The sequence below is a fragment of the Sturnira hondurensis genome, unplaced genomic scaffold (genome assembly GCF_014824575.4).
Source record: "Sturnira hondurensis isolate 20B ecotype Veracruz unplaced genomic scaffold, ASM1482457v3 Scaffold0000780, whole genome shotgun sequence".
NCBI lineage: Eukaryota > Metazoa > Chordata > Mammalia > Chiroptera > Phyllostomidae > Sturnira > Sturnira hondurensis.
The window spans coordinates 18,360,941-18,381,787 of record NW_028073411.1 but is presented as its reverse complement, the minus strand read 5'-3'; the positions used below and the strand labels follow the sequence as shown (position 1 = coordinate 18,381,787).

Sequence of the window (20,847 nt, the reverse complement as noted above, 5' to 3'; positions counted from 1 at the left end):
CCTGTTCCCAGGGAACTTGGGGTGCAGCTGACTTTTGTAGGAAGCCTAGGAAACTGTCTCCCTAATTACGTAATGACTTTGGAAATGTGTTTTGTCTCGCCGTGCATCATTTCCTGTGTCTGCATGACGCACTGGTGCCATGGGCAAGTCTCTGTGGGTCTCGGCCTCCCTCAGGCACAGGTTCTCTCTGCCGCTTTGGTGGCAGTGTCTGTGACCTGGGAGCAAAGAGGTCCTGCTCGTCCTGTAGGGCCTTGCATTGGCTCTTGTGCCAGCGAGACCCGGGTGAGTTTTGGGTGCGTGGCTGCTTCACCCCCCCCTCCGCTTGTGCTCACAGGTGGTGGCCGAGCACCCGGACGCCTCCGGGGAGGAGATCGAGGAGCTCCTGGGGTCCCAGTGGAGCATGCTCAGCGAGAAGCAGAAGGCTCGCTACAATACGAAGTTCGCCGTGCTGGCCCTGCGCCCCTCCGAAGAAGATGCTGGTAAAGGGCATGGTGCGGGGTGTGCAGGGCGGTGTCCACTCCCCAACTCTGACCCACGGTGCCGTGCCAGCCACTCATGGTGTGCAGGGTCACAGAGAGCCACCCCTGCTGGCTGTGTGTCCCTACTCAGTGTCCTGAGAGCTGTTCCCTGCGACCCCGCTGGCCTGCGGGTCCCTCTTACGCCCGAGTGGACCGGCAGGGTCAGCCTTTAGGCCTGTGTCTTGGGGGTGCTGCGTCTGCACCCCTGGCTGGGCCAGCAGGCAGGGCTCTGGCCCTGGGGGGCTTTCTTGGCCTGTTGGAGAACGCGCAGGGTGGGTGGCCTCCAGCTGTTTCAGTTTAAAATACAAGACAAAAACACCCTTGCCAGTGTGGCTCGCTTAGTAGGAGCATCGTCCTTTACACCAAATGTCACAGGTTCAGTTCTCTGTCAGGGCACTTGCCTGGGTTGCGATTTCAGTCCCCAGGCAGGGGTGCATATGGGAGGCATCCAGCTAATAATGTTTCTCTCTCTGTTTCCCTTTCTCTCTCTCTCATGTGTTTTTAAAAATCAGAAGTCATGCAGAGAATGCTGCATCTCTCCAGGGCTGTTACTGACAAGCTCTGGAGAGGCTGACTGTGGAGTTTGCTCAGGGTCCCCTAGAAGGAGGGGGAGACCCGAGGGGTGCATTGGCTGCGTGCCTGGCGGGGCAGCAAGCTCCCTGGGGGGCTCTCTGCGTGTGCACATCCCCAGACAGCGTCATCCGTCTCGATGGACGGGGTGCTCTGGCCCTCCACATCGACTGTTTCATGACCCTGACACTGAGTCTGGCCCGTGTCCACAGTGAACACTGCAAGGTGGAGCGGGGGGTGCTCGGGGCCTGGTGTTCTCTCCGAGACAGGTCTGGGCTGCCGCCGTGAGTGCGCTGGGTTGAGCAGGTGGCCTGCTCAGCCCGGGGTGCAGTTCAGAGTGCATTGGCTTTGCCGGCAGCCAGGGCCCGCTCACCCTTGGAGAGCTTGTGTGGCAGGGACTGTGCCGCTCTGGGGCATTTGGGATGGTCAGTGGGCACTTAGGGGCCGGGAGGGAGGCCAGTCCCCACCCCTGAGGGTGTCAGCTGTGGGCTTGTCTCTGGAGGCCCTTTGGCTTCCCGGTCAGAGACCCCATGCTGGCAGCCTCGACAGGCATCACAGCCGCGGTGTCAGCTGCCTGTGGTCTGGGTGCAGGGATTCAGAGCTTTGCTGACACCTCTGTGAGGAACGGCAGCCGCCTCCTCTGTGGGGGCGGGGCAGCTCCGGGGTTGCTGCTGTGGTGGGGTCCGCAGCCCTGTCTGCCTCTGTGAGTGGGCAGCTGGCTGAGCAGGGGGCTGAACAGGCTTGCTGCCCACTGCCCACAGCCCTCTTCCCCGGGGCTTGCGGGGAGCTCAGGGACCATGACCAGGGTGGGGCTCGCGGGCGATGCAGCTGGCTGCCCTCTGGCAGTCTGGGCCTGGCAGCCAGTGAGGCGCTGTGTCCCGGTCCGGGCACTCTGGATGTCATGGCTGGCTGCGGGCTCCGCCCCACCCCAATGCCCAGTCCCTGGGGGGTGCTGCCCTCCCAGGGGCAGCTGGGCCTGTCCGGGGTCAGCCCTGGGCCAGAGAGAGGGGCGTGCATCACAGCGAACCTTGTGTGTGGGCGAGCCGTCCCTCTATGCCTGCACCCACACCCTCCCTGTGTGGGTGCCTGAGGTGGGGGGTCCCACGTGGCACAGGGATGTGGGGAGCACAGCTTGCTGTGCTTGCTGAGCTTGCTGAGCTTGCTGGTTAGGCGGGATGCTGTTTCAAGGAAATGTGTGAAGCGGAGCAAGTTGTGTGTTTGTTAAAGTACAGCTTAAATTCTACTAGTCTTTAAGTGTGAGTAAGCAAAGGGAATTCTTAAAATACTGGATCACATTGAAATGGAACACCCTAGTCCACGGGAACGTACTCAGAGCAGACAGCAGTCTTACAGCTCTGGATCGGACCCGGGTTTCCCAGGGTTCGGTGTGACCCATACCAGGTGGCTCTCGGCCCGGTAGCCCGGGAGTCAGCGGTCTTGCAGGCCTTGCCCCGGGTGCTGGCGAGCACCGTGTGGCCCGTGGGGGTGTTCATGTGCGTTTTCCTCATGCCACCACTTGCTAGGTGACTTCCGTGGGAGGAGGAGGGCCCACACAAAGAGGACACAGGACCCTGCGGGGGACGCTGATGTTGAGGACGTGCCCAGGAAAAGACTCCGGACGGACAAGCACGGCCTCCGGAAGGTACTTGAGTTGGGGTTGGCCTGGCTGGGGAGCCGCGTGCGGTGTGAACCGTGGTGTCGCTGTGCCCCTGACCCCCACCAGGGTGGGCAGTCAGGAGAGGAGGGGCAGCCCTCCTGCTCCCCCACGCCGGCAGGGCTCGCCTTCCTCGGGCGCCTCCAAGGAGGCTGCTGCTTGCACCCAAAGGCCCTGGGCCGAGCGCCTGAGACTCGGCTGCTCCTCCAGCAGCACCTGGCGTCTGACCCCACGGATCCTGGGCGGTGACCCCGAGGTCTCTAGGGCTTGTCACTCAGGCTGAGAGTGGCACTGATGTCTCAGCAGCAGCACCTGCAGCCAGGTGTCTGTCCGTGAACGGCTGTCGCCGGCCTACCCGTGTGACAGCGACTCATGGTGTTCCTGGTGGGGTCACGGCAGCGGTGCCTGTGGAAGCGCAGGGGCCACAGCCCTTGCAGTTCTGGCAAGTTCCACCTCCTCTGGGGAGCACAGCCTACCCAGGGCCCTCAGGACAGGGACGCCAGCCAAGTCCATGCGGCCTAGGAAGCCGTGGTCCTTCATCGCCACCCTTGCGGTGCTCGCCCCGAGGGCGGGGTGTCGTTCTGGCGGCGGGGGTGAGGCCCATTCCTGTAAGCCTGGTGTCCAGTTGTTGTGGATGGGGAGTGGCTATGGGCATGGCCTCCTGTGGGGCTGGCTGGCTCCTGAGTGGGCAGGGCGCCTGGCTCTTCCTGAGGAGTTTCAGGCAGTTGCTCCTTTCATGCTCTGCTTTGTTGGGAAGGATGGAAAGTAGCATCACACATGGTGGCCGTGCACGCAGGTGGCCCTGCGTCACTGTCTTTGAACCCGTCTCTGCAGCTCAGGGGGATGGGCTGGGCCTGCCCTGTGTTCCGGCCACCTGTGAGGGCGAGTGGCCGTGTCCTGCGGTGAGCTCACGGAAGCGCCGCTTGGTCCCTGGTGTGGCAGCCCTTCGCTGACACGGCTGCTTTGTAGTGTTCGCTTGGATGAAGCACCCGGCCCGGGGTGCTGATGTGATCTCAGAGTCTGCGTTAAGTAGTCGGGCAGACGTGCTCGATTAACAGGCAGTTCAGGAACTCACACTCACCACACAGTGGTGTCTGCTCTGGTGTGGTGTCCAGGTGGCGGCCCTCCTGTGCACAGCTGTCATTGTCCCAGGTGTGGGCACACCTTGTCCATAGCCCTGTGGCTGCCCCTGGAGTCCCATCCTCCGCCCAGTCCTGGGGGGGCAGGCGAGGGTGGCAGTGCAGGGACTTGGCCTCCGGGCTGGCAGGTGGGCCCTGAGGCGTGGGCAGCAGGGCCTGCGGTGTCTTGGCACTGCTTTGCTCCCGTTCTGAGCGAGGGGTGGAGGGTGCCCCTAGGCCTGCGTGCCTAGCTGGGACGCTGCTTTGTCAGTGGTCTGGGTGGGGGCCTGTCTGGAGCTTCTCTGCGCATGCACAGCCTCGGTGTGTGAGTTCCTGGCGGTGTTGGCGCTGAGTCAACTCGGCGCCACTTTCCAGCTTGGGCAGCCTGGAGAAGGGCTCTGCCCTCTTGCCCTCGTGCCCCCAGAACCCAGGGGGAACTTTGGGCGGCACACTGGAAGTCTCACCCCTGGTCAGGTCAGGTCAGGCTTGGTGAGGCCCCAGGCAGTTTGGGCGCTGGCAGGGGCCGGGCAGGGCGGCGCTCCAGTCCTGGGGAGAGCATGAGACTGGGCTGCTGGTGGCGGGTCCCCAGTGCGTCCCGGGGGCAGGGTTGCTGTCACTGCTTCTCAGTGGCCTCTGTGAGGCCATGTTAGGAGACCGTTCCATTCCCTTCTGTGTCATTCTCCTGCATTTTAGTTAGTTCGTTTGTTTTTAAATAACAGAGAGAGACCATCGTTGACAAACCATCCCGATCAGGCTCCTGCAAGGCCCTGGAGGCCACCTCCTCCCTGAAGAGCCAGGCAGGTAATGTGGCTGCACCTCCCTGGGCCCTTGGCAGGGGTCTGGGCTGGAGCTGGTGGGAGGCTGGGCTGGGGTGCGGGGCCCTTAGAGGCCGCGAGTCCTGGGGAGGCCGGACAGGCGCCAGGCAGCCCGGTGCACTGGGGACGCAGCCGTCTTCACGCCCAGCCGCCTGCATGGCTCAGCTGCCTGCTGCTGGTTTCCGCGTGGCTTTATTGCCTGCACAGCAGAGGTGTGGGCCCTGGCTGGTGGCTAGAGCCCTGGGTGGTTCCGGTGCTGCCCCGCATGCCGCGGTGTCCGGTCTGATCCCTGGTCAGGGCCTGTACAAGCACCAGCCAGTGATGCATCCACAAGTGGAACAATACTGTGTGTCTCTCTGACAAAACAAACAAGGACATGAGTGAGCGAGTGGAGGGTGAGGCTGTGCTGGGCACGGTGTGGACCGGGGCGCCCCGCCCCTCTCGTGGGGCGGCTTGTGCCCCGGCACCCCGCTGCCCAGCGTCAGAGCCTCCACCCGTGTGCGGGCAGACACCAGCGACGCCGCGCTGCTCCTGTTTCACGTGTGCGGGAGTTGAGCTTAAAATGTGTGTGAGAAGCAGCTGTGGGGTGGAGAAGGGCAGGTGCATTAGCCGTTCCCCAGTGCGGCCATCTGGAGGCTCATGGGAGGAGCTTCCGTGTCCAGCTCTGAGGTGGGAAGGAAACAACGTCCAGGGCCAAAGAGTGGCTGACTTTGGTAACGGCTCTGGCTTCATTTTGTTGCCCGAGATGCTGGACGGGCTTTTAAAAACCAGTGCAACAGACCTAAGAAAACGATGGGTGAGCAGTTTGAACACCGAGTGGGAGTTCCGTGCTAGAGAGGGATGGCTGCTTCCCCACATGGTGGCGGGGCTGTGGGCGTGCCCAGACCGCAGGCCTCAGAGGTGCACTCGGGCCTGTTTGAGGGGGTGATGGGTCTGGGCTTCGCGCCAGAGCCTGGGCAGGGCTGTGCGACCAGGCGTGCACGTCGTCCAGCAGCCCGCCTTCGCCTGTGCCCGGGTTTCCTGGGGTGAGCACCGAGGCCCTTGGTGCGGCATGGGAGCCGTCTCCAGAAGCTGGCTGGTCAAGCAGGAGAGAGACTGAGGGCTTACCGTCTCACCTTTACTTTATAAACTCAAACTATTTTGCAGCGACGAAACACCTGTCTGATGCGTGCAAACCCCTGAAGAAGCGAAACCGGGCGTCCACGGCAGCGGCCCCAGCGCTTGCGCTCAGCAAGAGCGTGTCCCCCGCGGCGTCTGTAACTGAGAACGAGGTAAAGTAGTAGTCGGGCTGGTGGCCGCGGCCTCTCTTGGAGGCCAGGCTGGCCCGGGCCGCACCTGCTCAGCACGGCCTCGCGGCTCCCCACAAGCGCAGGCGAGTTCCAGGCCCTCCAAACTGTAAACGCCATGACACGGAAAGAAGCCCTGCATAGTCTAGTTGAGACGCGAGGACTCGCACACGGCGGGCGTGCGAGCGTGCGTGCTCGTGCCGCCAGACGGGCGCGGCCTGCGGTCCCCCGGTCTCTGTGCTGCCCGAGGGAGCGGCGCTGATGGGATGCCGTCCTCAGGCCGCCCCAGGGGACGAGGGCTGGGACACGCTCGTGCGGTTCCTGTGGCTTCTGGACTGGGGCTCACGAGGGACGTGGCTGTGGGGCCACAGCCCTCTTTGGCCCTTCCGACTCCATCGCGCTCTTAGATGCGGGAGCATGGAGGTGAGTCAGACCCGGCACGGCGGCAACTCCTGTGCTCCTGGCTTGCACGGCAGCTGAGGCTGTGACTGTCGCTTGTCACGACACCTAGACTTCGTCAGCAAACCTCAAGTCTTTGCCACGTGAGGAACAAATGCGAAATAGCCTCAGAATGCAGATTCAACGCCTTTTTGGCCCAGAGGGGGTCTGGGATTCCAGACGTCTGTGGCTCCCGAGAAGGTTATTTCTGGTTTTAGCTTCTTGTTGTTTTGTCCCTGTGATTCCCTCCCCTTCCCCACTGTAGACAGGGGTCCTGTTTCTGGAGGATTGAGGAGGAGGTGCTGACCTTGGGCTTTTGCGGTGCAGGGAGTGGATAGATGCCCTGCCCTTTGGGTCAGAGGTGGCACTTCCGCCCTGTCTCTGCCACGGTCCCCAGTGGGACAGGCGTTCTGCTCTCTGCCAGCCTCAGTTCCCCTCTCGTTCGGCGAGGGGCAGGCTTTCCAGTGTGTGAGCGTCTTCAGTCGCTGAGGTCAGAGGGGCCTGAGGTCACTGACCAGGTCCTAGGGGCTGTAAACCCAGGGCGCTTCCCCGGGGGGCACTTCCTCAGGGACCCAGGCCAGCTGGGCCGTGGGGAGCAGCTGCTAGCACGTGCAGGCCGGGGCTTTCTGAGGGGTGGGGGTGCGGGTGAGGTGGCACACCCGGGTGTGCAGTCAGAATTCTCCACTGAGCCCCAGAGCTTCCTGAGCCATCAAGGGCACATCCTCTACAGGTTTTCTTTTCCTCGTCCTAAAGAGTTGACTGGAAAGGTGGCCTACAGTTCTGAACAGGAGCACTAAAAATAAAAGGTTTCCATTCCATAGACCCTTTTGGTAGAGTTGGCTTTCAATGACTCTTCTCGCACCGTCATACTTTGGGGCACGTGTTCAGTTGAGTGTCCCTTACACTCGTCAAGCACAGTCAGCAGGAAAACACCAAGGCTGCTCAGGCCTCGCCCCGGAGCCAGGCACGCACTAGGGCCGCTCACCTGAGGCCAGCACGGCGGGTGCGGAGACACACCTGTCAGACAAGTCCGAGGGCCTGACGTTCATTTTAACGAGTTGAGTCTTTGTGGCCAAGACACTGCCTCTGAACTTGGGAAGCATTTTGCAGTCATTAGACTTAACAGACTGTCAGCTCTTTAACTTGAGGAGCAGACGAGTTACCACGGAGGTTTGCAGCAGGCTCACCCCACAGCTGCCAGCTCTGGCAGGCAGCGCACAGATGGCAGCATGTGGTCTGTCCCTGGTTAGGGAGGGTGGCCTGAGGCCTGGCCGGCAGGCTGCTGTCTGGCTGGCCCGTGTCCTCCACTGGGGCTCGTGTCCACAGTGGGTACTTCTCCTGAAAAGGCCTGCAGGTACACGGGCGGCTGTCCACCCAGCCTGTCACGGACGCACACACAGGGCCCCTTCCCAGTGTGTGCCGCACGGAGGGCCCTGGGGCCTGGGAGGCAGAGTGCGGCCACATGAGCCCCCTGCTGCCCGCTGGGCCACGGCTGGTGGGGTTTGAGGCCTCGGGCGTGCCGCCTGGGCCTTCAGACTGGCCCCCGTTTGGGCCCCATGCCCTTTGCATGTTTATGCTTTTCCTTCCTTCACCCTTGATCCAAATGAGGATGCAGACAGGCTTAGGACTTCAAGACGTCATAGGTCAGTCATGTTGAGGTTTAAACCCTTCTCAAAAGGGTGTGCGCTAGGCCGCACTTGGGTCGGGCTCCAGGCGGAGACAGCGGGGCCTGGTGCACCTGCGTGATAGAGGCCCGTGACGGAGCTGATGTGGTCGCAGCGTTTCTGTGACTTCATTTCTTGTTCCCTTAGTAGAACAAACTTATTTTTTTCACCTTCGCTGGTAACAGCTTTTATGGGAGCCCACATCAGTCAAGCTGGACTTGAACTCAGCTGCCCTGTGCTGCTCTTAACACAGGGCAGCTTCCCAGGACGCCTGCAGCAGGTGGCATGTCATCGACACACTGAGGGACACCCTCACGTCACTGTGTGGAAGTGGTGTCTGGTTTTGTTGGTATTAACAAACACACACAGTGAAGAAAGCCTAACACATTTTGAGACCAAGGTAAGACACCTGATCCAGACCATCACCCTGGCCCCTCTGTCCGGTCTGAGGAGCACGCCGCTGGGCCAGGGGCTGCTGCAGGCGTCCAGGGGGCAGGGTGCCCCCCAGGGGGCAGGGTGTCCCCCTGGGGGCTGGTCCCGCTGGAGGTCGCTCTGGTCCTCCAGCTCGTCGCTCACTGAGCGTTTTCTGACAAGCGCCAGCGCTGGCACCTCCGAAGCAGAGCGCAGACACACTGGGCGGAGGTACCGTCCCCGCCCCTCTGTGCCAGTGGGGTGGCCGGCGCTGCAGCCCCACAGCCAACTTCCAGCATGGGTGGCTCCCCGTGACACTAGGCAGGGTGACTGTGCGGGCAGCGCCATCTGCAGCGTCCTCGAGGACCAGCCCCCTCCCCTCCCGGCCGTCACACGGATCCCCTCCAGGGGCTGCCGGCCTCCTGCTGGGAACGCGGCTGGGCTGCACACTTTCCCGCTGTGTCTTCCTCGTCGTGGGTGTTTGACACTCGTGCTTGAGCCTTTGCTTCCTGCAACATACGCAGAAAGCACCTCAGATGCCTGGTGCCTTGGAAGGACGTAGTGGTTCGCCCTGTGACAACGTGGCTCTAACAATAAAGTGATGAAACCACCACCATTTCATCCTTACCCAGAAGTGTAAATGCCGTATGGGTGGGGCCGAAGCCCACGTGGGGGCAAGAGGAACCGCACCGGGCGCCCCAGGCTGCTCCGAGGGCCCGGGGTGGTGGCCAAGGGTGGAGCCCCTGCTCAGTGGTAGCAGGACTCCCAGCCTCAAGGGCACCCGCAGCTCAGCACTGACGTGTGTCTCTCAGAATGCCTGTCACCATCCTAGGACGTGCGGGCACGGTGCATAAACAGCCGGACAGGGCGCGTCTGCTGGTGAGTGACAGGTGCCCTCCTGCCCAACAGGAGGGGGGGAAGGACCTCGGGGCAGTGTTAGCGTCCCCAGATGCGCCTTGGAGTTGGAGCGGCGGTGGCGGGGACACAGCCGGGGCCGGGGGGTGTGCAGGCTTTCTTGGCTGGGGAGGTAGCGGGAGTGGGGGCAGGTGTGCCCAGGGGGCTGCAGTGAGGCACAGTCACAGCAGCCCCCGGCAAGGCTGTCCCCTCTGGTGGCAGAGGACTGGCCCTAGGAGGCCCTGTGGCCACTGGAGGGGGATGGGAGGCTCAGCCCCGAGAGCTTGTGTGTCCTTGGCCGGTTGGACTGGGCTCCCCACGTGCCCTGGAGTGGTCCCCACGGCACAGGTGTGCATTTGCCCCGAGTTGTTGGAGCTGCCTGGTGCTGAGACCAGCCCCCTGCAGTGGCTCTGTGGGGGACCCTGGGAGCAAGGCCACCCACACCGTGTGCAGGTGCTGGTGGGGGCCACCGAGGGAGGGCACCTGCCAGGGTCTAGATTGCAGCTGTGCTGGCGTGGGGTGGTGCCTTGGTGAGCTGAGCGCCAGCGGCCCCACTGTCCAGCCACTGCCAGCACGCCTTTCTCCAGAGGGCCTCCTCCAAGTGGTCCCAGTGCTCTGTCATGGGCGGCCTTCCCGCTGTGCCCGCTTCTCCTGGCCGAGAGGCCCAGGGTGGAGGGTGTCCCCAGGAGCCAACGAGGAACCTGAGGGCAGTCCCATAGGCCTCAGGCAGGGGTGGCCCCTGCTCTCCCAGCCCTGGCCCTGAGCTTCCATGGGGCGCTTGCATGTGGGTGTGAGGTGCAGCGCTCGGGGGCGGGATAGCAGGGTGGGGGCACAGCCTTTTCCAGGGGTCTGTGGAGTTGGGGATGGTGGCAGCTGAGCACACCGGAGGAAGGATGGTGTAGGCTGTGAGAGGTGCACGTCAGGGCCGGGTTGGATGTGCCTGTGGTCTCTGGCCTGGACCCACTCACCCAGGACTGGTGACCAAAGGTGAGCAGGGTGGGCAGAGCAGAGCCAGCATGTGCCGGGCGGCGGGCGGTGGACACTGGCTGCCAGTCTGTGTGGAAGAGTGTGTAGGAGAGGAGGCCGTTGGTCAGCATCTGGTTCCAGCCCCCAGACGGGCCCTCGGGAGGGTGCTCAGCCGGAAGCCTGGCGTACGCTGGTGCTGGGCCCCCTGCAGTCGGTGGCCGGTGGCCAGTGGTGGCGTGCCGACTGGGAGTACCAGCATCACATGTTTGAGTGAAGGACAGCCCTCCGCTCCCTAGGGCCCCATCCCTCGAAGGGCTGCTTGGCACTGAGGGGCCCCCGCAACAGCAGGTCTAAAGGGGCTGGTGGAGAGGAGGGGGCAGGTGTGCCCGATTTCTCCCTCACAGGCTTCCTGACCTCACGCACCTGGCGCACACGAGCCCCTCCCCAGTGCCAGCCGCTCTGCCGGCGGTCCTGGCCAGGGGCCTGTGCGCACGGGCAGGTGACTGCCCACCCTGTGGGCTGGCGTGGGACTCGAATTTCATGCTTTGAAAATCAGTAGCTGCATTACCTCAGTTTTAAAAAACCTGTAAACTGGAAAAGCAGTTGCTGAGGGCGGCCGCTTGTCTCTGAGACTGTGAGTCTGGATCGCCGTGCTCTGCTGTGAGCGTCGGAACGCCGCCGTCCTGCCCGAAGAGGCTCCTGAGATGCTCTCGGGCCGGTGGTTTCTAGGCTTCCTTGGGGAGCCGTGTCGAGGCTGTGTTTTAGGGCTGGGGTCAGTGAGACTGGTCTGGGGCCCGTCGGTGCTCTCTGCCATTTGAGCTGGAGCTCTGGAGAGCACCGCCTGTCCACTTGCCGGTGGTGGCGCGGGCCCGGCCTCGGCGGGGAGGTCATGTGCGTGGTGAGCCTCCCGCTCCTTGTGCTGTCTGGTGCCCCGCAGGCCCCCGGGGCCTCGTCCGTGTGGCCCCTGCGGGGCTCCGTGTCAGGCTGAGAGTCAACAGCCAGATCTTGGGGGGCCCCTTTGTCACTAGATGGCCTCATGTTATGCCCACGTGTGTAACTTTCTTCTGTCCTGCACGCCGTTTGGGGGTTATTACACACACGGTTTGTCAGCATGTAGTTCGAAGCGCGCTAACCACGGAGGCACATTGCATCCCCCAGAGCTGACTGAGTTGGCGGTGGGGTGAGGCCTGGGCTTTGTGACTGTTCTCCAGTCGGGCCCCTGGCTCCCTCTCTGCCGAGCACAGTTGGGTCGACAGGGCTCTTTGAAGGACTTGTGTCCTCTGTGACCAAGGCTGGCTCAGGGCCCACGTGGCAGCCACCTGGAGGGGTGGGGTGGGGCAGCGAGGGGCCGCTGGCGAGTGGGGGCCAGCCCGAGTCTTCCCAAGGAGCTGTGTCACTAGAAACTGTCCCGGACTGAGCGCTGGAGAGTGTGAGCGAGTCACTGAGAAGTTATTTTGACTCCACTCTAACATTTTGCTGTGATGTCGACTCGGAAGACCTGTTTGGGACCCACCCTGTGGCCCTGAGCTGGTGTGGCCTGCTGTGTGCAGGGTCCTCATCTGTGACCCAGAACGGGGTGCACGTGCTCCCAGGCCGCTCTCTGCGCAGGCCTGGCGCACGCACCAGGGAGCCTGGGGCCCGAGGCCGCAGCTGTGTTCAGATGGTGTGGAGCTCAGCTTGGGACAGGGTTGCTTCTGCCAGGGAACACAGCCTCCGCTGTGTCACAGCACGCACGGGGGCCCCGGGGGGCTGCTCCCCGGCCAGCGTCGTCCCCGGTCCGGCTGCGAAGGAGCGGGTCTCTCGGGCGGGCAGGAGCGCTGCTGTGCAGCGGCCGCAGTGGCGGTGGGAAGCCGCCGGGAGTTCTCGGCAGCCCGGCCCCTCTCCCACGCATCCTGTTTGATGTGGGGCCGCCGGTGGGTCTTGTAGACCGAGGTGCGGGGGGCTGTCACTCTCACAACCGCATCCCCCAGTACTGTCCCCAGTGCACCTGGAGCCTGTGGCTGGAGTGGGACAGACACCCCCCGAAGTGTGTGCGCGTCCACTCCTCAGACGCTCCGTCCGTGGAGGAGCTGCTGACTGCCTCTGTAAATCGCAAATAAAAGGTGCTGTTCCTCCCTCTGACCCGGCCTGGTCTGTGTGTTCTGTCTCTCTCCATGCGTCTTTCCTCGAGTGTTTCCATCAGTTCCAGGCACAGGGAGGGAGGGCTGGGGGTCGGTGGGCGGGCGCCGGGCGCTCTTCCATGGAGCCCCCACGGGGGCCCTTCTTTGGGTCTGGTGGCTCCACCGGGGAGGCTGCCCTCAGGTCCCCTGTGCCCCCAGCCTCGGGATGGGGCCCTGTCTCTGTCTGGAGGATGCGTGACGTGGAGAGTCTGAGCACAGAGCGCTTCTCCAGGGCGTCTGTGTTCACGGGCGGGAGGTGAGGTGGCAGGAGGACCCTGGCGGCCCCGTCTGGGCAGCCTCGCGCTGGCCAGGCCTCACTGAGGGAGGCCCTGTAACTCGGGGTCCATTCACCCTGCTCTTTCCACCTCCCTAGGAGACGTGTGGGGTGAAAGGCAGCCTCTGTGCAGGCTGTGTTGTCACAGGTGTGTGAGACGGTAAGAGTGGGGCCACCCCCGTGCCCCCAGCAGCCACCGACACTGGCAGAGCAACAGGTCCCTGCAGACGCACCAGCCATGTGTCAGTAACGCCGACACGCCCCGTCGGCAGAGTCCAGTGTTTGCTGTTTTCCCGTTTTCCTCCTCCCCCCTGTGATGCCGGCCAGCTGAACCTGGAGGCGGCTCACTCAGGAGGCAGGAGAGCGGGCGCTCCTGGCGGGCTGGGCTCCCCTGTCTTATGCCCGACCTTTTGACACAGTCCGAGGACCATCTCTTGCTGGGCTCTGGGTGCTGGGCGAGCAGTGGGCGTGTCACGACACAGTGCCCTGTGGTGCTTGAGTGACAGGAGACGAGGTTTCCACGTTGCTCTGTTGAAAAACGCAGCTTTCAGCGTTTACCGACTGTCAGATAAGTGCTACGTGTGTTTCCAGTTTCACCTGAAAGACCTCAGATTGGTGTATAAGAAAGTTCTCTAATGAAAGACTCAATGATCCTATTTGAACACTTACTGTTGCTACCCCACTGAAGGGCCACTGAGCGGGGTGCGGGGAGAGGGTGGCCCCCCGTCGGTGGGGCCCAGGAGCGGGAGCCACCAGCCGGCTGGAGCACCACACCCGCCCCTGTGGTCGTGGGCCGCTGCCGCCGCTGCTGCCGCCTCCTGGTTGGGAAGGCGGGCAGCGGGCGGAGGGCGCGCAGGGCCCGCCCCGGCCTGGTCAGCCGTGCAGGATGGGCTTCCGCAGCACGGAGCCTGTAGCGCAGCAGCTGCGGGCGGCGGGCCCCGTGGGAAGGCCCCTCGTGCCCGCACTGCGGCTCTTTCAGACTCACTCGGTGTTGATGTGTTTCTCTGTACGTAGTAGGACCGCAGCCGGTGGGGTGCGGAGGCCGGGGTTCTCTGCCCCGCCTGCTGCCAGTCACCCCTGAGAGCATGCTGGGCGCTCGCGAGCACTGCTCCATGTGTAAGGAACACAAGGGACCGTTAAACTTTCTCCCTCACGTGTGCACACGTAGAAATGTCACGTGGGACGAAGTCCACTCCGAACTCCTGCCCAGCTTGTCGACACGCTGCACTGTCAGGAAACCCGCTGGCGGCGTGCGCTCGCAGGGAGGAGCTGGCCGTGCGGGCCGGTGTGCGCAGGGCCCACGCCTGGCGGGCCTGCCTCAGAGCGCTCTGCGACTCGTGAACTGTCGTCCGCCTCCGCCCTGCAGGTCTCGGACGGCCCGGGAGAGGAGCCTCTGGAGTCCCCGTACGAAAGTGCTGACGAAACTCAGACCGAAGTGTCCATCTCATCCAAGAAGTCGGAGCGGGGAGTCGCTGTCCGGAAGGAGCACGTGTGCCAGGTGAGGGCTGCCTGTTGGACCGGTGACAGCAGCCCCCTCAGCTGCCGTGGGGCGAGCACCTGTCCCGACAGGGCCGTGTGGGCGTGCTCCTGCTCTCAGGTCTCATCTGAAACCTCCTCAGTGGGTCCTGTTGCAGTCGCCAAGGGGTCCCTGCCGGTCCCCTGGCATCAGGGCCTCTGTCTGATGTGTCCTCGGGGGAGCCACGGTGGGGCGGGCTGCGGGGCCTCAGCCATGCCATCCCCTGCAGGTGTGTGAGAAGCCTGGCAGCCTCCTGCTCTGTGAGGGCCCCTGCTGTGGGGCCTTCCACCTTGCCTGCCTCGGGCTGTCCAGGCCACTGGAGGGAAGGTTCACCTGCAGCGAGTGTACTTCAGGCAAGTGCTGTTCCCCCCTGAGCTGGCCGGGCTGGCTCCCAGGCCAGTGTCCTGCCATGTCCTTTCCCAGCTTCCATGGAGGCCCCCATGTTCCCCTTGGCGCCTTTCATCGGGTGACAGGTGTGAACACTGTCAGGAGAGTGTCACTCAGGATGAGCCCACGTGAGGCACAGCAGAGTGGTGGCCTGTGGGTAGTGGTGCCACGGCTTGTGCTGGGGTTCGCGGGGGCATGGAGCCCTCGGCCAAGCTGCGTTGTGAGTGTGCTCCACGCTGGTCCCCATGCGGCCAGGACTCTCGCTCTGTGGCATCAGCTGTCACGGCTTACCTGCTGCCTGCCCGGCTCCCAACTAACTCTCCTGGAACACACCTCAGTTAGGAGAGGCCGCTGTCTCCGACAGGTGCCCCAGGTTGTGGCCAGCACGGGTATCTCCCTGGGGACCAGCCCTCTACCCGGCTCTTCACGTGGTCGGCTGCCGCACTCAGCGGGAGAGGGAAAGCCCTCCTTTCCTGGGGCCCTTGCTGCTTCCCGCTTCTCGCCCGCCCCGTAGAGCGGCCGCCGCCTGGCTGCCTTCTCCCGGGCGAGCCCTGGATGGACCCCTGGATGGACCCACAGGAGCTGGGACCGACAGCTCAGTGCAAGGGAGGGACCCGCGCCGCAGCAGCCGGGCCTGCCTCCCAGAGCTGCCAGTGTTCAGGGCGCAGGGACCGCAGCTGACCCTGCTCTTTGTCCCCTCGGCCCCTCCCTTCACCCCTTGCTAGGGATTCACTCCTGCTTCGCGTGCAAGGACAGCCAGGCGGACGTGCGGCGCTGCGTGGTGCCGCAGTGCGGGAAGTTCTACCACGAGGCCTGCGTGCGGAAGCTCCCTCTGACGGTGTTCGAGAGTCGAGGCTTCCGCTGCCCTCTGCACAGCTGCGCCACCTGCCACGCGTCCAACCCCGCGCACCCGCGCTCTGCGAAAGGTGCGGCGCCCGCAGGGGCGGCCCGAAAGGGCCTGGGGCCGGCGGTCGCGAAGGTCCTCAGGGCCCGCGGTGTTCGGAGGGGCTGCTCTCCGTCGGACTCAGCGCAGGGGGCGGAGGGTTTTCTCGGCCACCGTCCCTAAATGTCACCTGTAGACCCTCAGTCTAAAGGTTAAGGGTGGGACCTGTGAGCCCTCTTGATGGGCGCTACCGGTTTTTACTTCAATGGTCCCTCATCACCGGACGGAGACTGGAAAGCGCGGTCGTGGCTGCCATTTTGCCAGGGAGGGCGGCCGCCCACGGCCCGTGGACACGCGTGGGGGGCAGCGCCCGGCCGCGCAGCCTGACCATGGGGGCCTGACGCGCGTCGCGTCGCGTCGCGTCGCAGGGCCCACGGGTTGGGTTGTGGCGGGCGGTTTTTGAGCCTCCGCCTGAGGCTGGGTGCTCCGCGACGCGTGTCAGCTGCTGCCACCTACCTCGTCCTCGTCCCTTCTTGGTCGGGCACTTTGGCGCGGCGCCGGCTCCCACGCGTGCGGCCCGGGCGGCCCCTCGCCCCCTGCTCCCCGGGCCGGGCCCTCAGCACGTGTCCCTGCCCATTCAGGTAAAATGGTGCGCTGTGTGCGCTGCCCCGTGGCCTATCACGGAGGGGACGCGTGTCTGGCAGCGGGCTGCTTGGTGCTCGGCCCCCACAGCATCGTCTGCGCGGGCCACTTCACCGCCCGGAAGGGGAAGCGGCACCACGCCCACGTCAACGTCAGCTGGTGCTTCGTGTGCTCTAAAGGTGAGGCCGGGCGCCCTGCGGAGTCCCCCGTGCGATCGTGGGCTGCGCAGCGCGGCGTCCCCGAGTTCGCCGCAGCCCCTCCACGGGCGGCGGGGAGCTGTCGGTGGTGAGGCGTGCGTCTGTGTGGGCGTGCGGACCGCCGGTTGCGAGCGGCCGTCTGGGGTCAGGCGTGGGCAGGCCTCGGGGGGCGGGGGCTCAGCACCGCGCTCCGTTGCAGGGGGCAGCCTGCTGTGCTGCGAGGCCTGCCCTGCGGCCTTCCACCCGGACTGCCTGAACATCGAGATGCCCGACGGCAGCTGGTTCTGCAACGACTGCAGGGCCGGGAAGCGGCTGCGCCACCAGGACATCGTCTGGGTCAAACTCGGGAACTACAGGTGTGAGCGCTCGAGCCCCGAGCTCCCGTCGTCCTTGTTCAAACGTGTTCTTTTGCTTTGCAGTGCTTACATCAGCGATCTTACTGTCCCTCTCTCTGAAGAGTCTGTGAACCCTGTTTTTAATATTTATAATAGATGGTGGCCGGCAGAAGTTTGCCATCCCAAAAATGTCCCCCCAAATATTCAGAAAATGAAGCACGAGGTTGGAGAATTCCCTGTGTTTTTCTTTGGGTCTAAAGATTATTACTGGACGCATCAGGCTCGAGTGTTCCCGTACGTGGAAGGGGACCGGGGCAGCCGCTACCAGGGGGTCAGAGGGATCGGAAGAGTCTTCAAACACGGTACGGGCCCTCCGGGCGGGGGGGCAGCGGGCGCGGTGCTGACCCTCTTTTCTGCGTTTTGGAAGTGGGGTTTCTGCAGAAAACCCTGCCCTCAGCACCTTAGCTGTGCTTTAACTAAGGAAAAAGTGGTTTTGCTGATCTGTCGAGGCAGTGAGCAAGATAGACTGCCTGGTACTTCCGGGACAGATCACCCTCTCGGCCCGGTTGGGGAGGGAGCGAGTGCGTGTGCAGCAGCTGCCTCTCGCTCAGGGTCGCCTGAGGTGGGGGCGGGGCGGCGGCCCCTCTGCCCTGATCGCACAGTGGGGGTGCGGTGCCATCAGGCCACACGAGAGGGGCGTGGCTCCTGGGCTGCAGGAGGCTCACCAGGGCCGGGGCACGAGGGGGCAGTGTGCAGCAGCCACAGCTGCCCCTGCGGGAGGCCTCTGCCCTCTGGTCCTCAGGTCTGAGGGAGGGTGACAGGCGTCGGAGAGGGACCCTGAAATGGCCAGGAAGCTGTGTGCATTGAGTGAGTGTTAGCTGGACCAAGGCTAGTCAGCTTTCTCACCTCCTGACTCCTGCCTTGAGTCCTGGGGAGCCCTGAGTGGTGACAGCCCAGGGCGGCACGTCTGTCCTGACTGCCCCTGACAGAGCCAGGCCCTCTGAGGTTCTCGGAGTGCTGCTCCGCGGAGAAGGTGGCAGACTGGAACCGCCGGTCCGCAGCTTCCCAGCCTCGTTTTACGGAGACTGGCAACTGCGCACAGCAGCGAGGGGAGGGTGCGACGGGGCGTGAGAGCGCGGAGTGGAGGGGCAGGTGCGTTGGGTCTCTAAACCACTGGACCGTCTTTCCCTGGCCCTTCAGCGCTGCAAGAAGCCGAGGCTCGTTTTCGAGAAATCAAACTTCAGAGGGAGGCCCGGGAGACGCAGGAGAGTGAGCGGAGGCCCCCGCCCTACAAGCACATCAAGGTGACCTTTTTCAGCAGGTGGTCGGGGCGGGGCCACCGTGTGCGAGGAGTGGGCTCGTGAGCCAGCTGCTCGGGGAGCAGCGCAGGGCCCATGGGGACGAGGTGGGGCTGGCCCGTGGGTCGAGGTTCTGCCTGTGAGCACGAGGCCCAGGCGCCAGCCTTCGGAGCTGAACGGCTGCCCCCGCCAGGCTGCCTGGAGCTGGAGAGGCACAGGGCCAAGCCGACCCTGGAGTGCACCTCGCCTAGTGGGGCAGTCAGCTTGGGCCAGTGTCAGGCAGGAGCCTCCCGGGTGGAGTGATGTGCCTGCCTCCAAGGACGAGGTAGGAAGGGAGGCCAGGCTTGTGTGTGGCCCCGCACCTGTTCCGCGCCCCAGGGCTTGGCTCTGCGGCATGTGTGGGCGCACTCCTCACACCACCCATGCGCACTGAGTGTGTCCCCAGGGCCCGGTGGCCGCTGCCCAGGGGTGCTGGCTGCCCCGGAGCTGGTCACAGGCTCTGTTGCGTTCCTGCTGCCAGTGGCTCATGTGGGGGCGACGTTCTCCTGGTCGCCTGCACTGCACCACGTCAGGAGGGCTCCTGGAACCGTGGTGGCACAGCCCGGAGCCCCAGGGGCTAGAGGCGTGTCCCTGCTCATCTGCCCTGTGGTCCTCGGAGCCACTGGCTCCTTTCTGCTTCTGTGTCTTTTCGGGTTTCTCCACTGCCCTGTCCTCGGGCCACTGCTGTCCCATGAGCCACATGTGGAGGCCTGTGCACAGCCTGTACCTCCTGACCCCGGGGCACCTGTAGAGGCTCAGTCTGGGGGGCTGGCAGCTGTGGCGCTGGGATGCGGGCAGGCGGGTCGGGGGACAGGCGGTGCGTCTGGTGCTGAACTTCTCTGTGTGTCTTCCTGTCACACCCGCCGGCTGGACTGAGTGTCAGCTGCCCTGCATACAAGGGCACAGGTGCTGTGACCCCAGGGGGACGTTGGGGGCGGGGCAGGTTGCACCGAAGCCCCAGGCCTGGATTGCCCATGCACGGCTGCGTCAGCCTGGCAGGGTGGGGCAGGGGTGTCGCCAGGGTTGCAGGGCCCCGGGCCCGGTCCCTTGTGTGTGGGCTGAGGCAGCTCACCTGTCCCTGCAGGTGAACAAGCCTTATGGGAAAGTGCAGATCCATACAGCCGACATTTCTGAGATTCCCAAGTGCAACTGCAAGCCCACGGACGAGAGCCCCTGTGGCATTGACTCGGAGTGCCTGAACCGGATGCTGATGTTCGAGTGCCACCCGCAGGTGTGCCCGGCAGGCGAGTTCTGCCAGAACCAGTGCTTCGGCAAGCGCCAGTACCCCGAGACCAAGATCGTCAGGACGGACGGCAAAGGCTGGGGCCTCGTGGCCAAGAGAGACATCCGCAAGGTCAGCCGTCTCCCCAGGGTCACCCGAGTGTCTCTGCAGACGTGGGAAACAGTGTTTGTCCGCATCTGAGTTACCGCCGCTGTGGAGTGTCACCTGACAGCTACCTGTCAGAGCCAAGCTCATAAATTCCCTTAAAACCTGCCTTCAGTTGGAATTGGAGTGGTTGCTCTGGGGAAGCCGGAGTGGGGAGGGGACGCACTCCTCCGTGAGCAGCCTGGGGGGGGCCCCACCCGTCCAGCGAGTCAGCGCGCCCCTCTGGCCCCCAGGGGGAGTTTGTGAACGAGTACGTGGGCGAGCTGATCGACGAGGAGGAGTGCATGGCCAGGATCAGGCGCGCGCACGAGAACGACATCACTCACTTCTACATGCTCACCATAGACAAGGTAACGCCCACTGCTGGGAGCCCGTCTGGGGCCCAGGGCCCGTGGGCGCCCGAGGGGGGTGCTGGCAGGGGCCCTGCTCGGCGCCGGGCGAAGCCCAAGGGCAGTTCTTGCTTGTTGGCTGAGACCAGCAACCCGTTGAGAGCAGCGGTCTGCGGGGGTCAGCGTGCCGGGAAGAGGGTGGGTGGGGCTGCGCGTCCCCGAGGCACGTGGAAGGCGTGCGGGGGACACCCTCGGGCCTCTGACAGGTGCCGGCAGCTGCGGGCCCTTCTGGGGCGACTCCTTTCGTGATTACTGCCACCCCGAGAGAGCAGATGGACCCCCCCTGCTGTTCCCTCCCTTTCTGGGTGGTGAGGGAGGCTATTTCATTAGAAACTGAGCCCCCCACCAAAAAAAGAACAATAGCAACAGAAAACCTAACCAGGTTTCAGAGGGAAATTGAAACTGCCGTGTTTTGCCTGTACACTGTGCACCCAACATGTTTTGGGCCAGACTTTCGGGAGAAAATCTTCTAGTTTTATAGCTTGCTTACTTACTTGTATTTAGAGACAGGACAGATGATGGCGCTCTAGAGCCTAATTTTGCCCATAGGTGTCGTCGTTGCTGTCTAGTCGCCCTCTAACTGCATGAGCAAAAGAACACGGGTGTTTACAGAGGTGTGGTCAGCACCACTCATGCAGCGATGTTCACCCTTATTCTTCCCTCGAAACTTGGGGCAAAAACGGTGCATTGCACGCGGCAAAGCACGACTCCTGTGTTGTGAGTGGAGCCACATGGCTCACAGGACACACAGGCAGCCCCTCGGAGCATGTGCTCCCGGCGCCTGGCCAGCAGGCAGCGCCGTGGCCCGGGGAGGCGGGGCAAGCAGTCGGGACACGCTCCAGGAGAGGCCCACGCAGGCACGCCCCACACACAGCCGGTCGAGACTGCCGGGGGCCGAGCCTTCGGGCAAAGGTTTGGGTGTTGGCAAGAACCTGAGACAGCAAGACCAAGTCTGGCAGAAAAGGCCCAGTGCACGTACTGCAGAGGGCCCGCCCTGGAGGGGTCCA

General features: G+C 64.0%; 1 protein-coding gene across 3 annotated transcripts in view; it reads left to right on the top strand.

Moving 5' to 3' along the window:
* NSD2 (nuclear receptor binding SET domain protein 2) overlaps positions 1-20,847 on the top strand; it is a 46,460-nt gene that overhangs the window by 21,436 nt on the left and 4,177 nt on the right. For 2 of the 3 annotated variants that reach the window (XM_037046989.1, XM_037046981.1), the window contains exons 6-18: positions 335-479; positions 2,612-2,730; positions 4,580-4,661; positions 5,822-5,946; positions 14,134-14,265; positions 14,513-14,636; positions 15,396-15,596; positions 16,195-16,374; positions 16,592-16,748; positions 16,884-17,089; positions 17,928-18,031; positions 19,149-19,418; positions 19,685-19,801. In XM_037046989.1, coding sequence (XP_036902884.1) covers positions 335-479; positions 2,612-2,730; positions 4,580-4,661; positions 5,822-5,946; positions 14,134-14,265; positions 14,513-14,636; positions 15,396-15,596; positions 16,195-16,374; positions 16,592-16,748; positions 16,884-17,089; positions 17,928-18,031; positions 19,149-19,418; positions 19,685-19,801 — 1,962 coding nt within the window. Of the gene's footprint in view, positions 1-334; positions 480-2,611; positions 2,731-4,579; positions 4,662-5,821; positions 6,730-14,133; positions 14,266-14,512; positions 14,637-15,395; positions 15,597-16,194; positions 16,375-16,591; positions 16,749-16,883; positions 17,090-17,927; positions 18,032-19,063; positions 19,076-19,148; positions 19,419-19,684; positions 19,802-20,847 lie in introns of those variants that run through there. The other variant, XR_005066631.1, reaches the window with a different exon arrangement.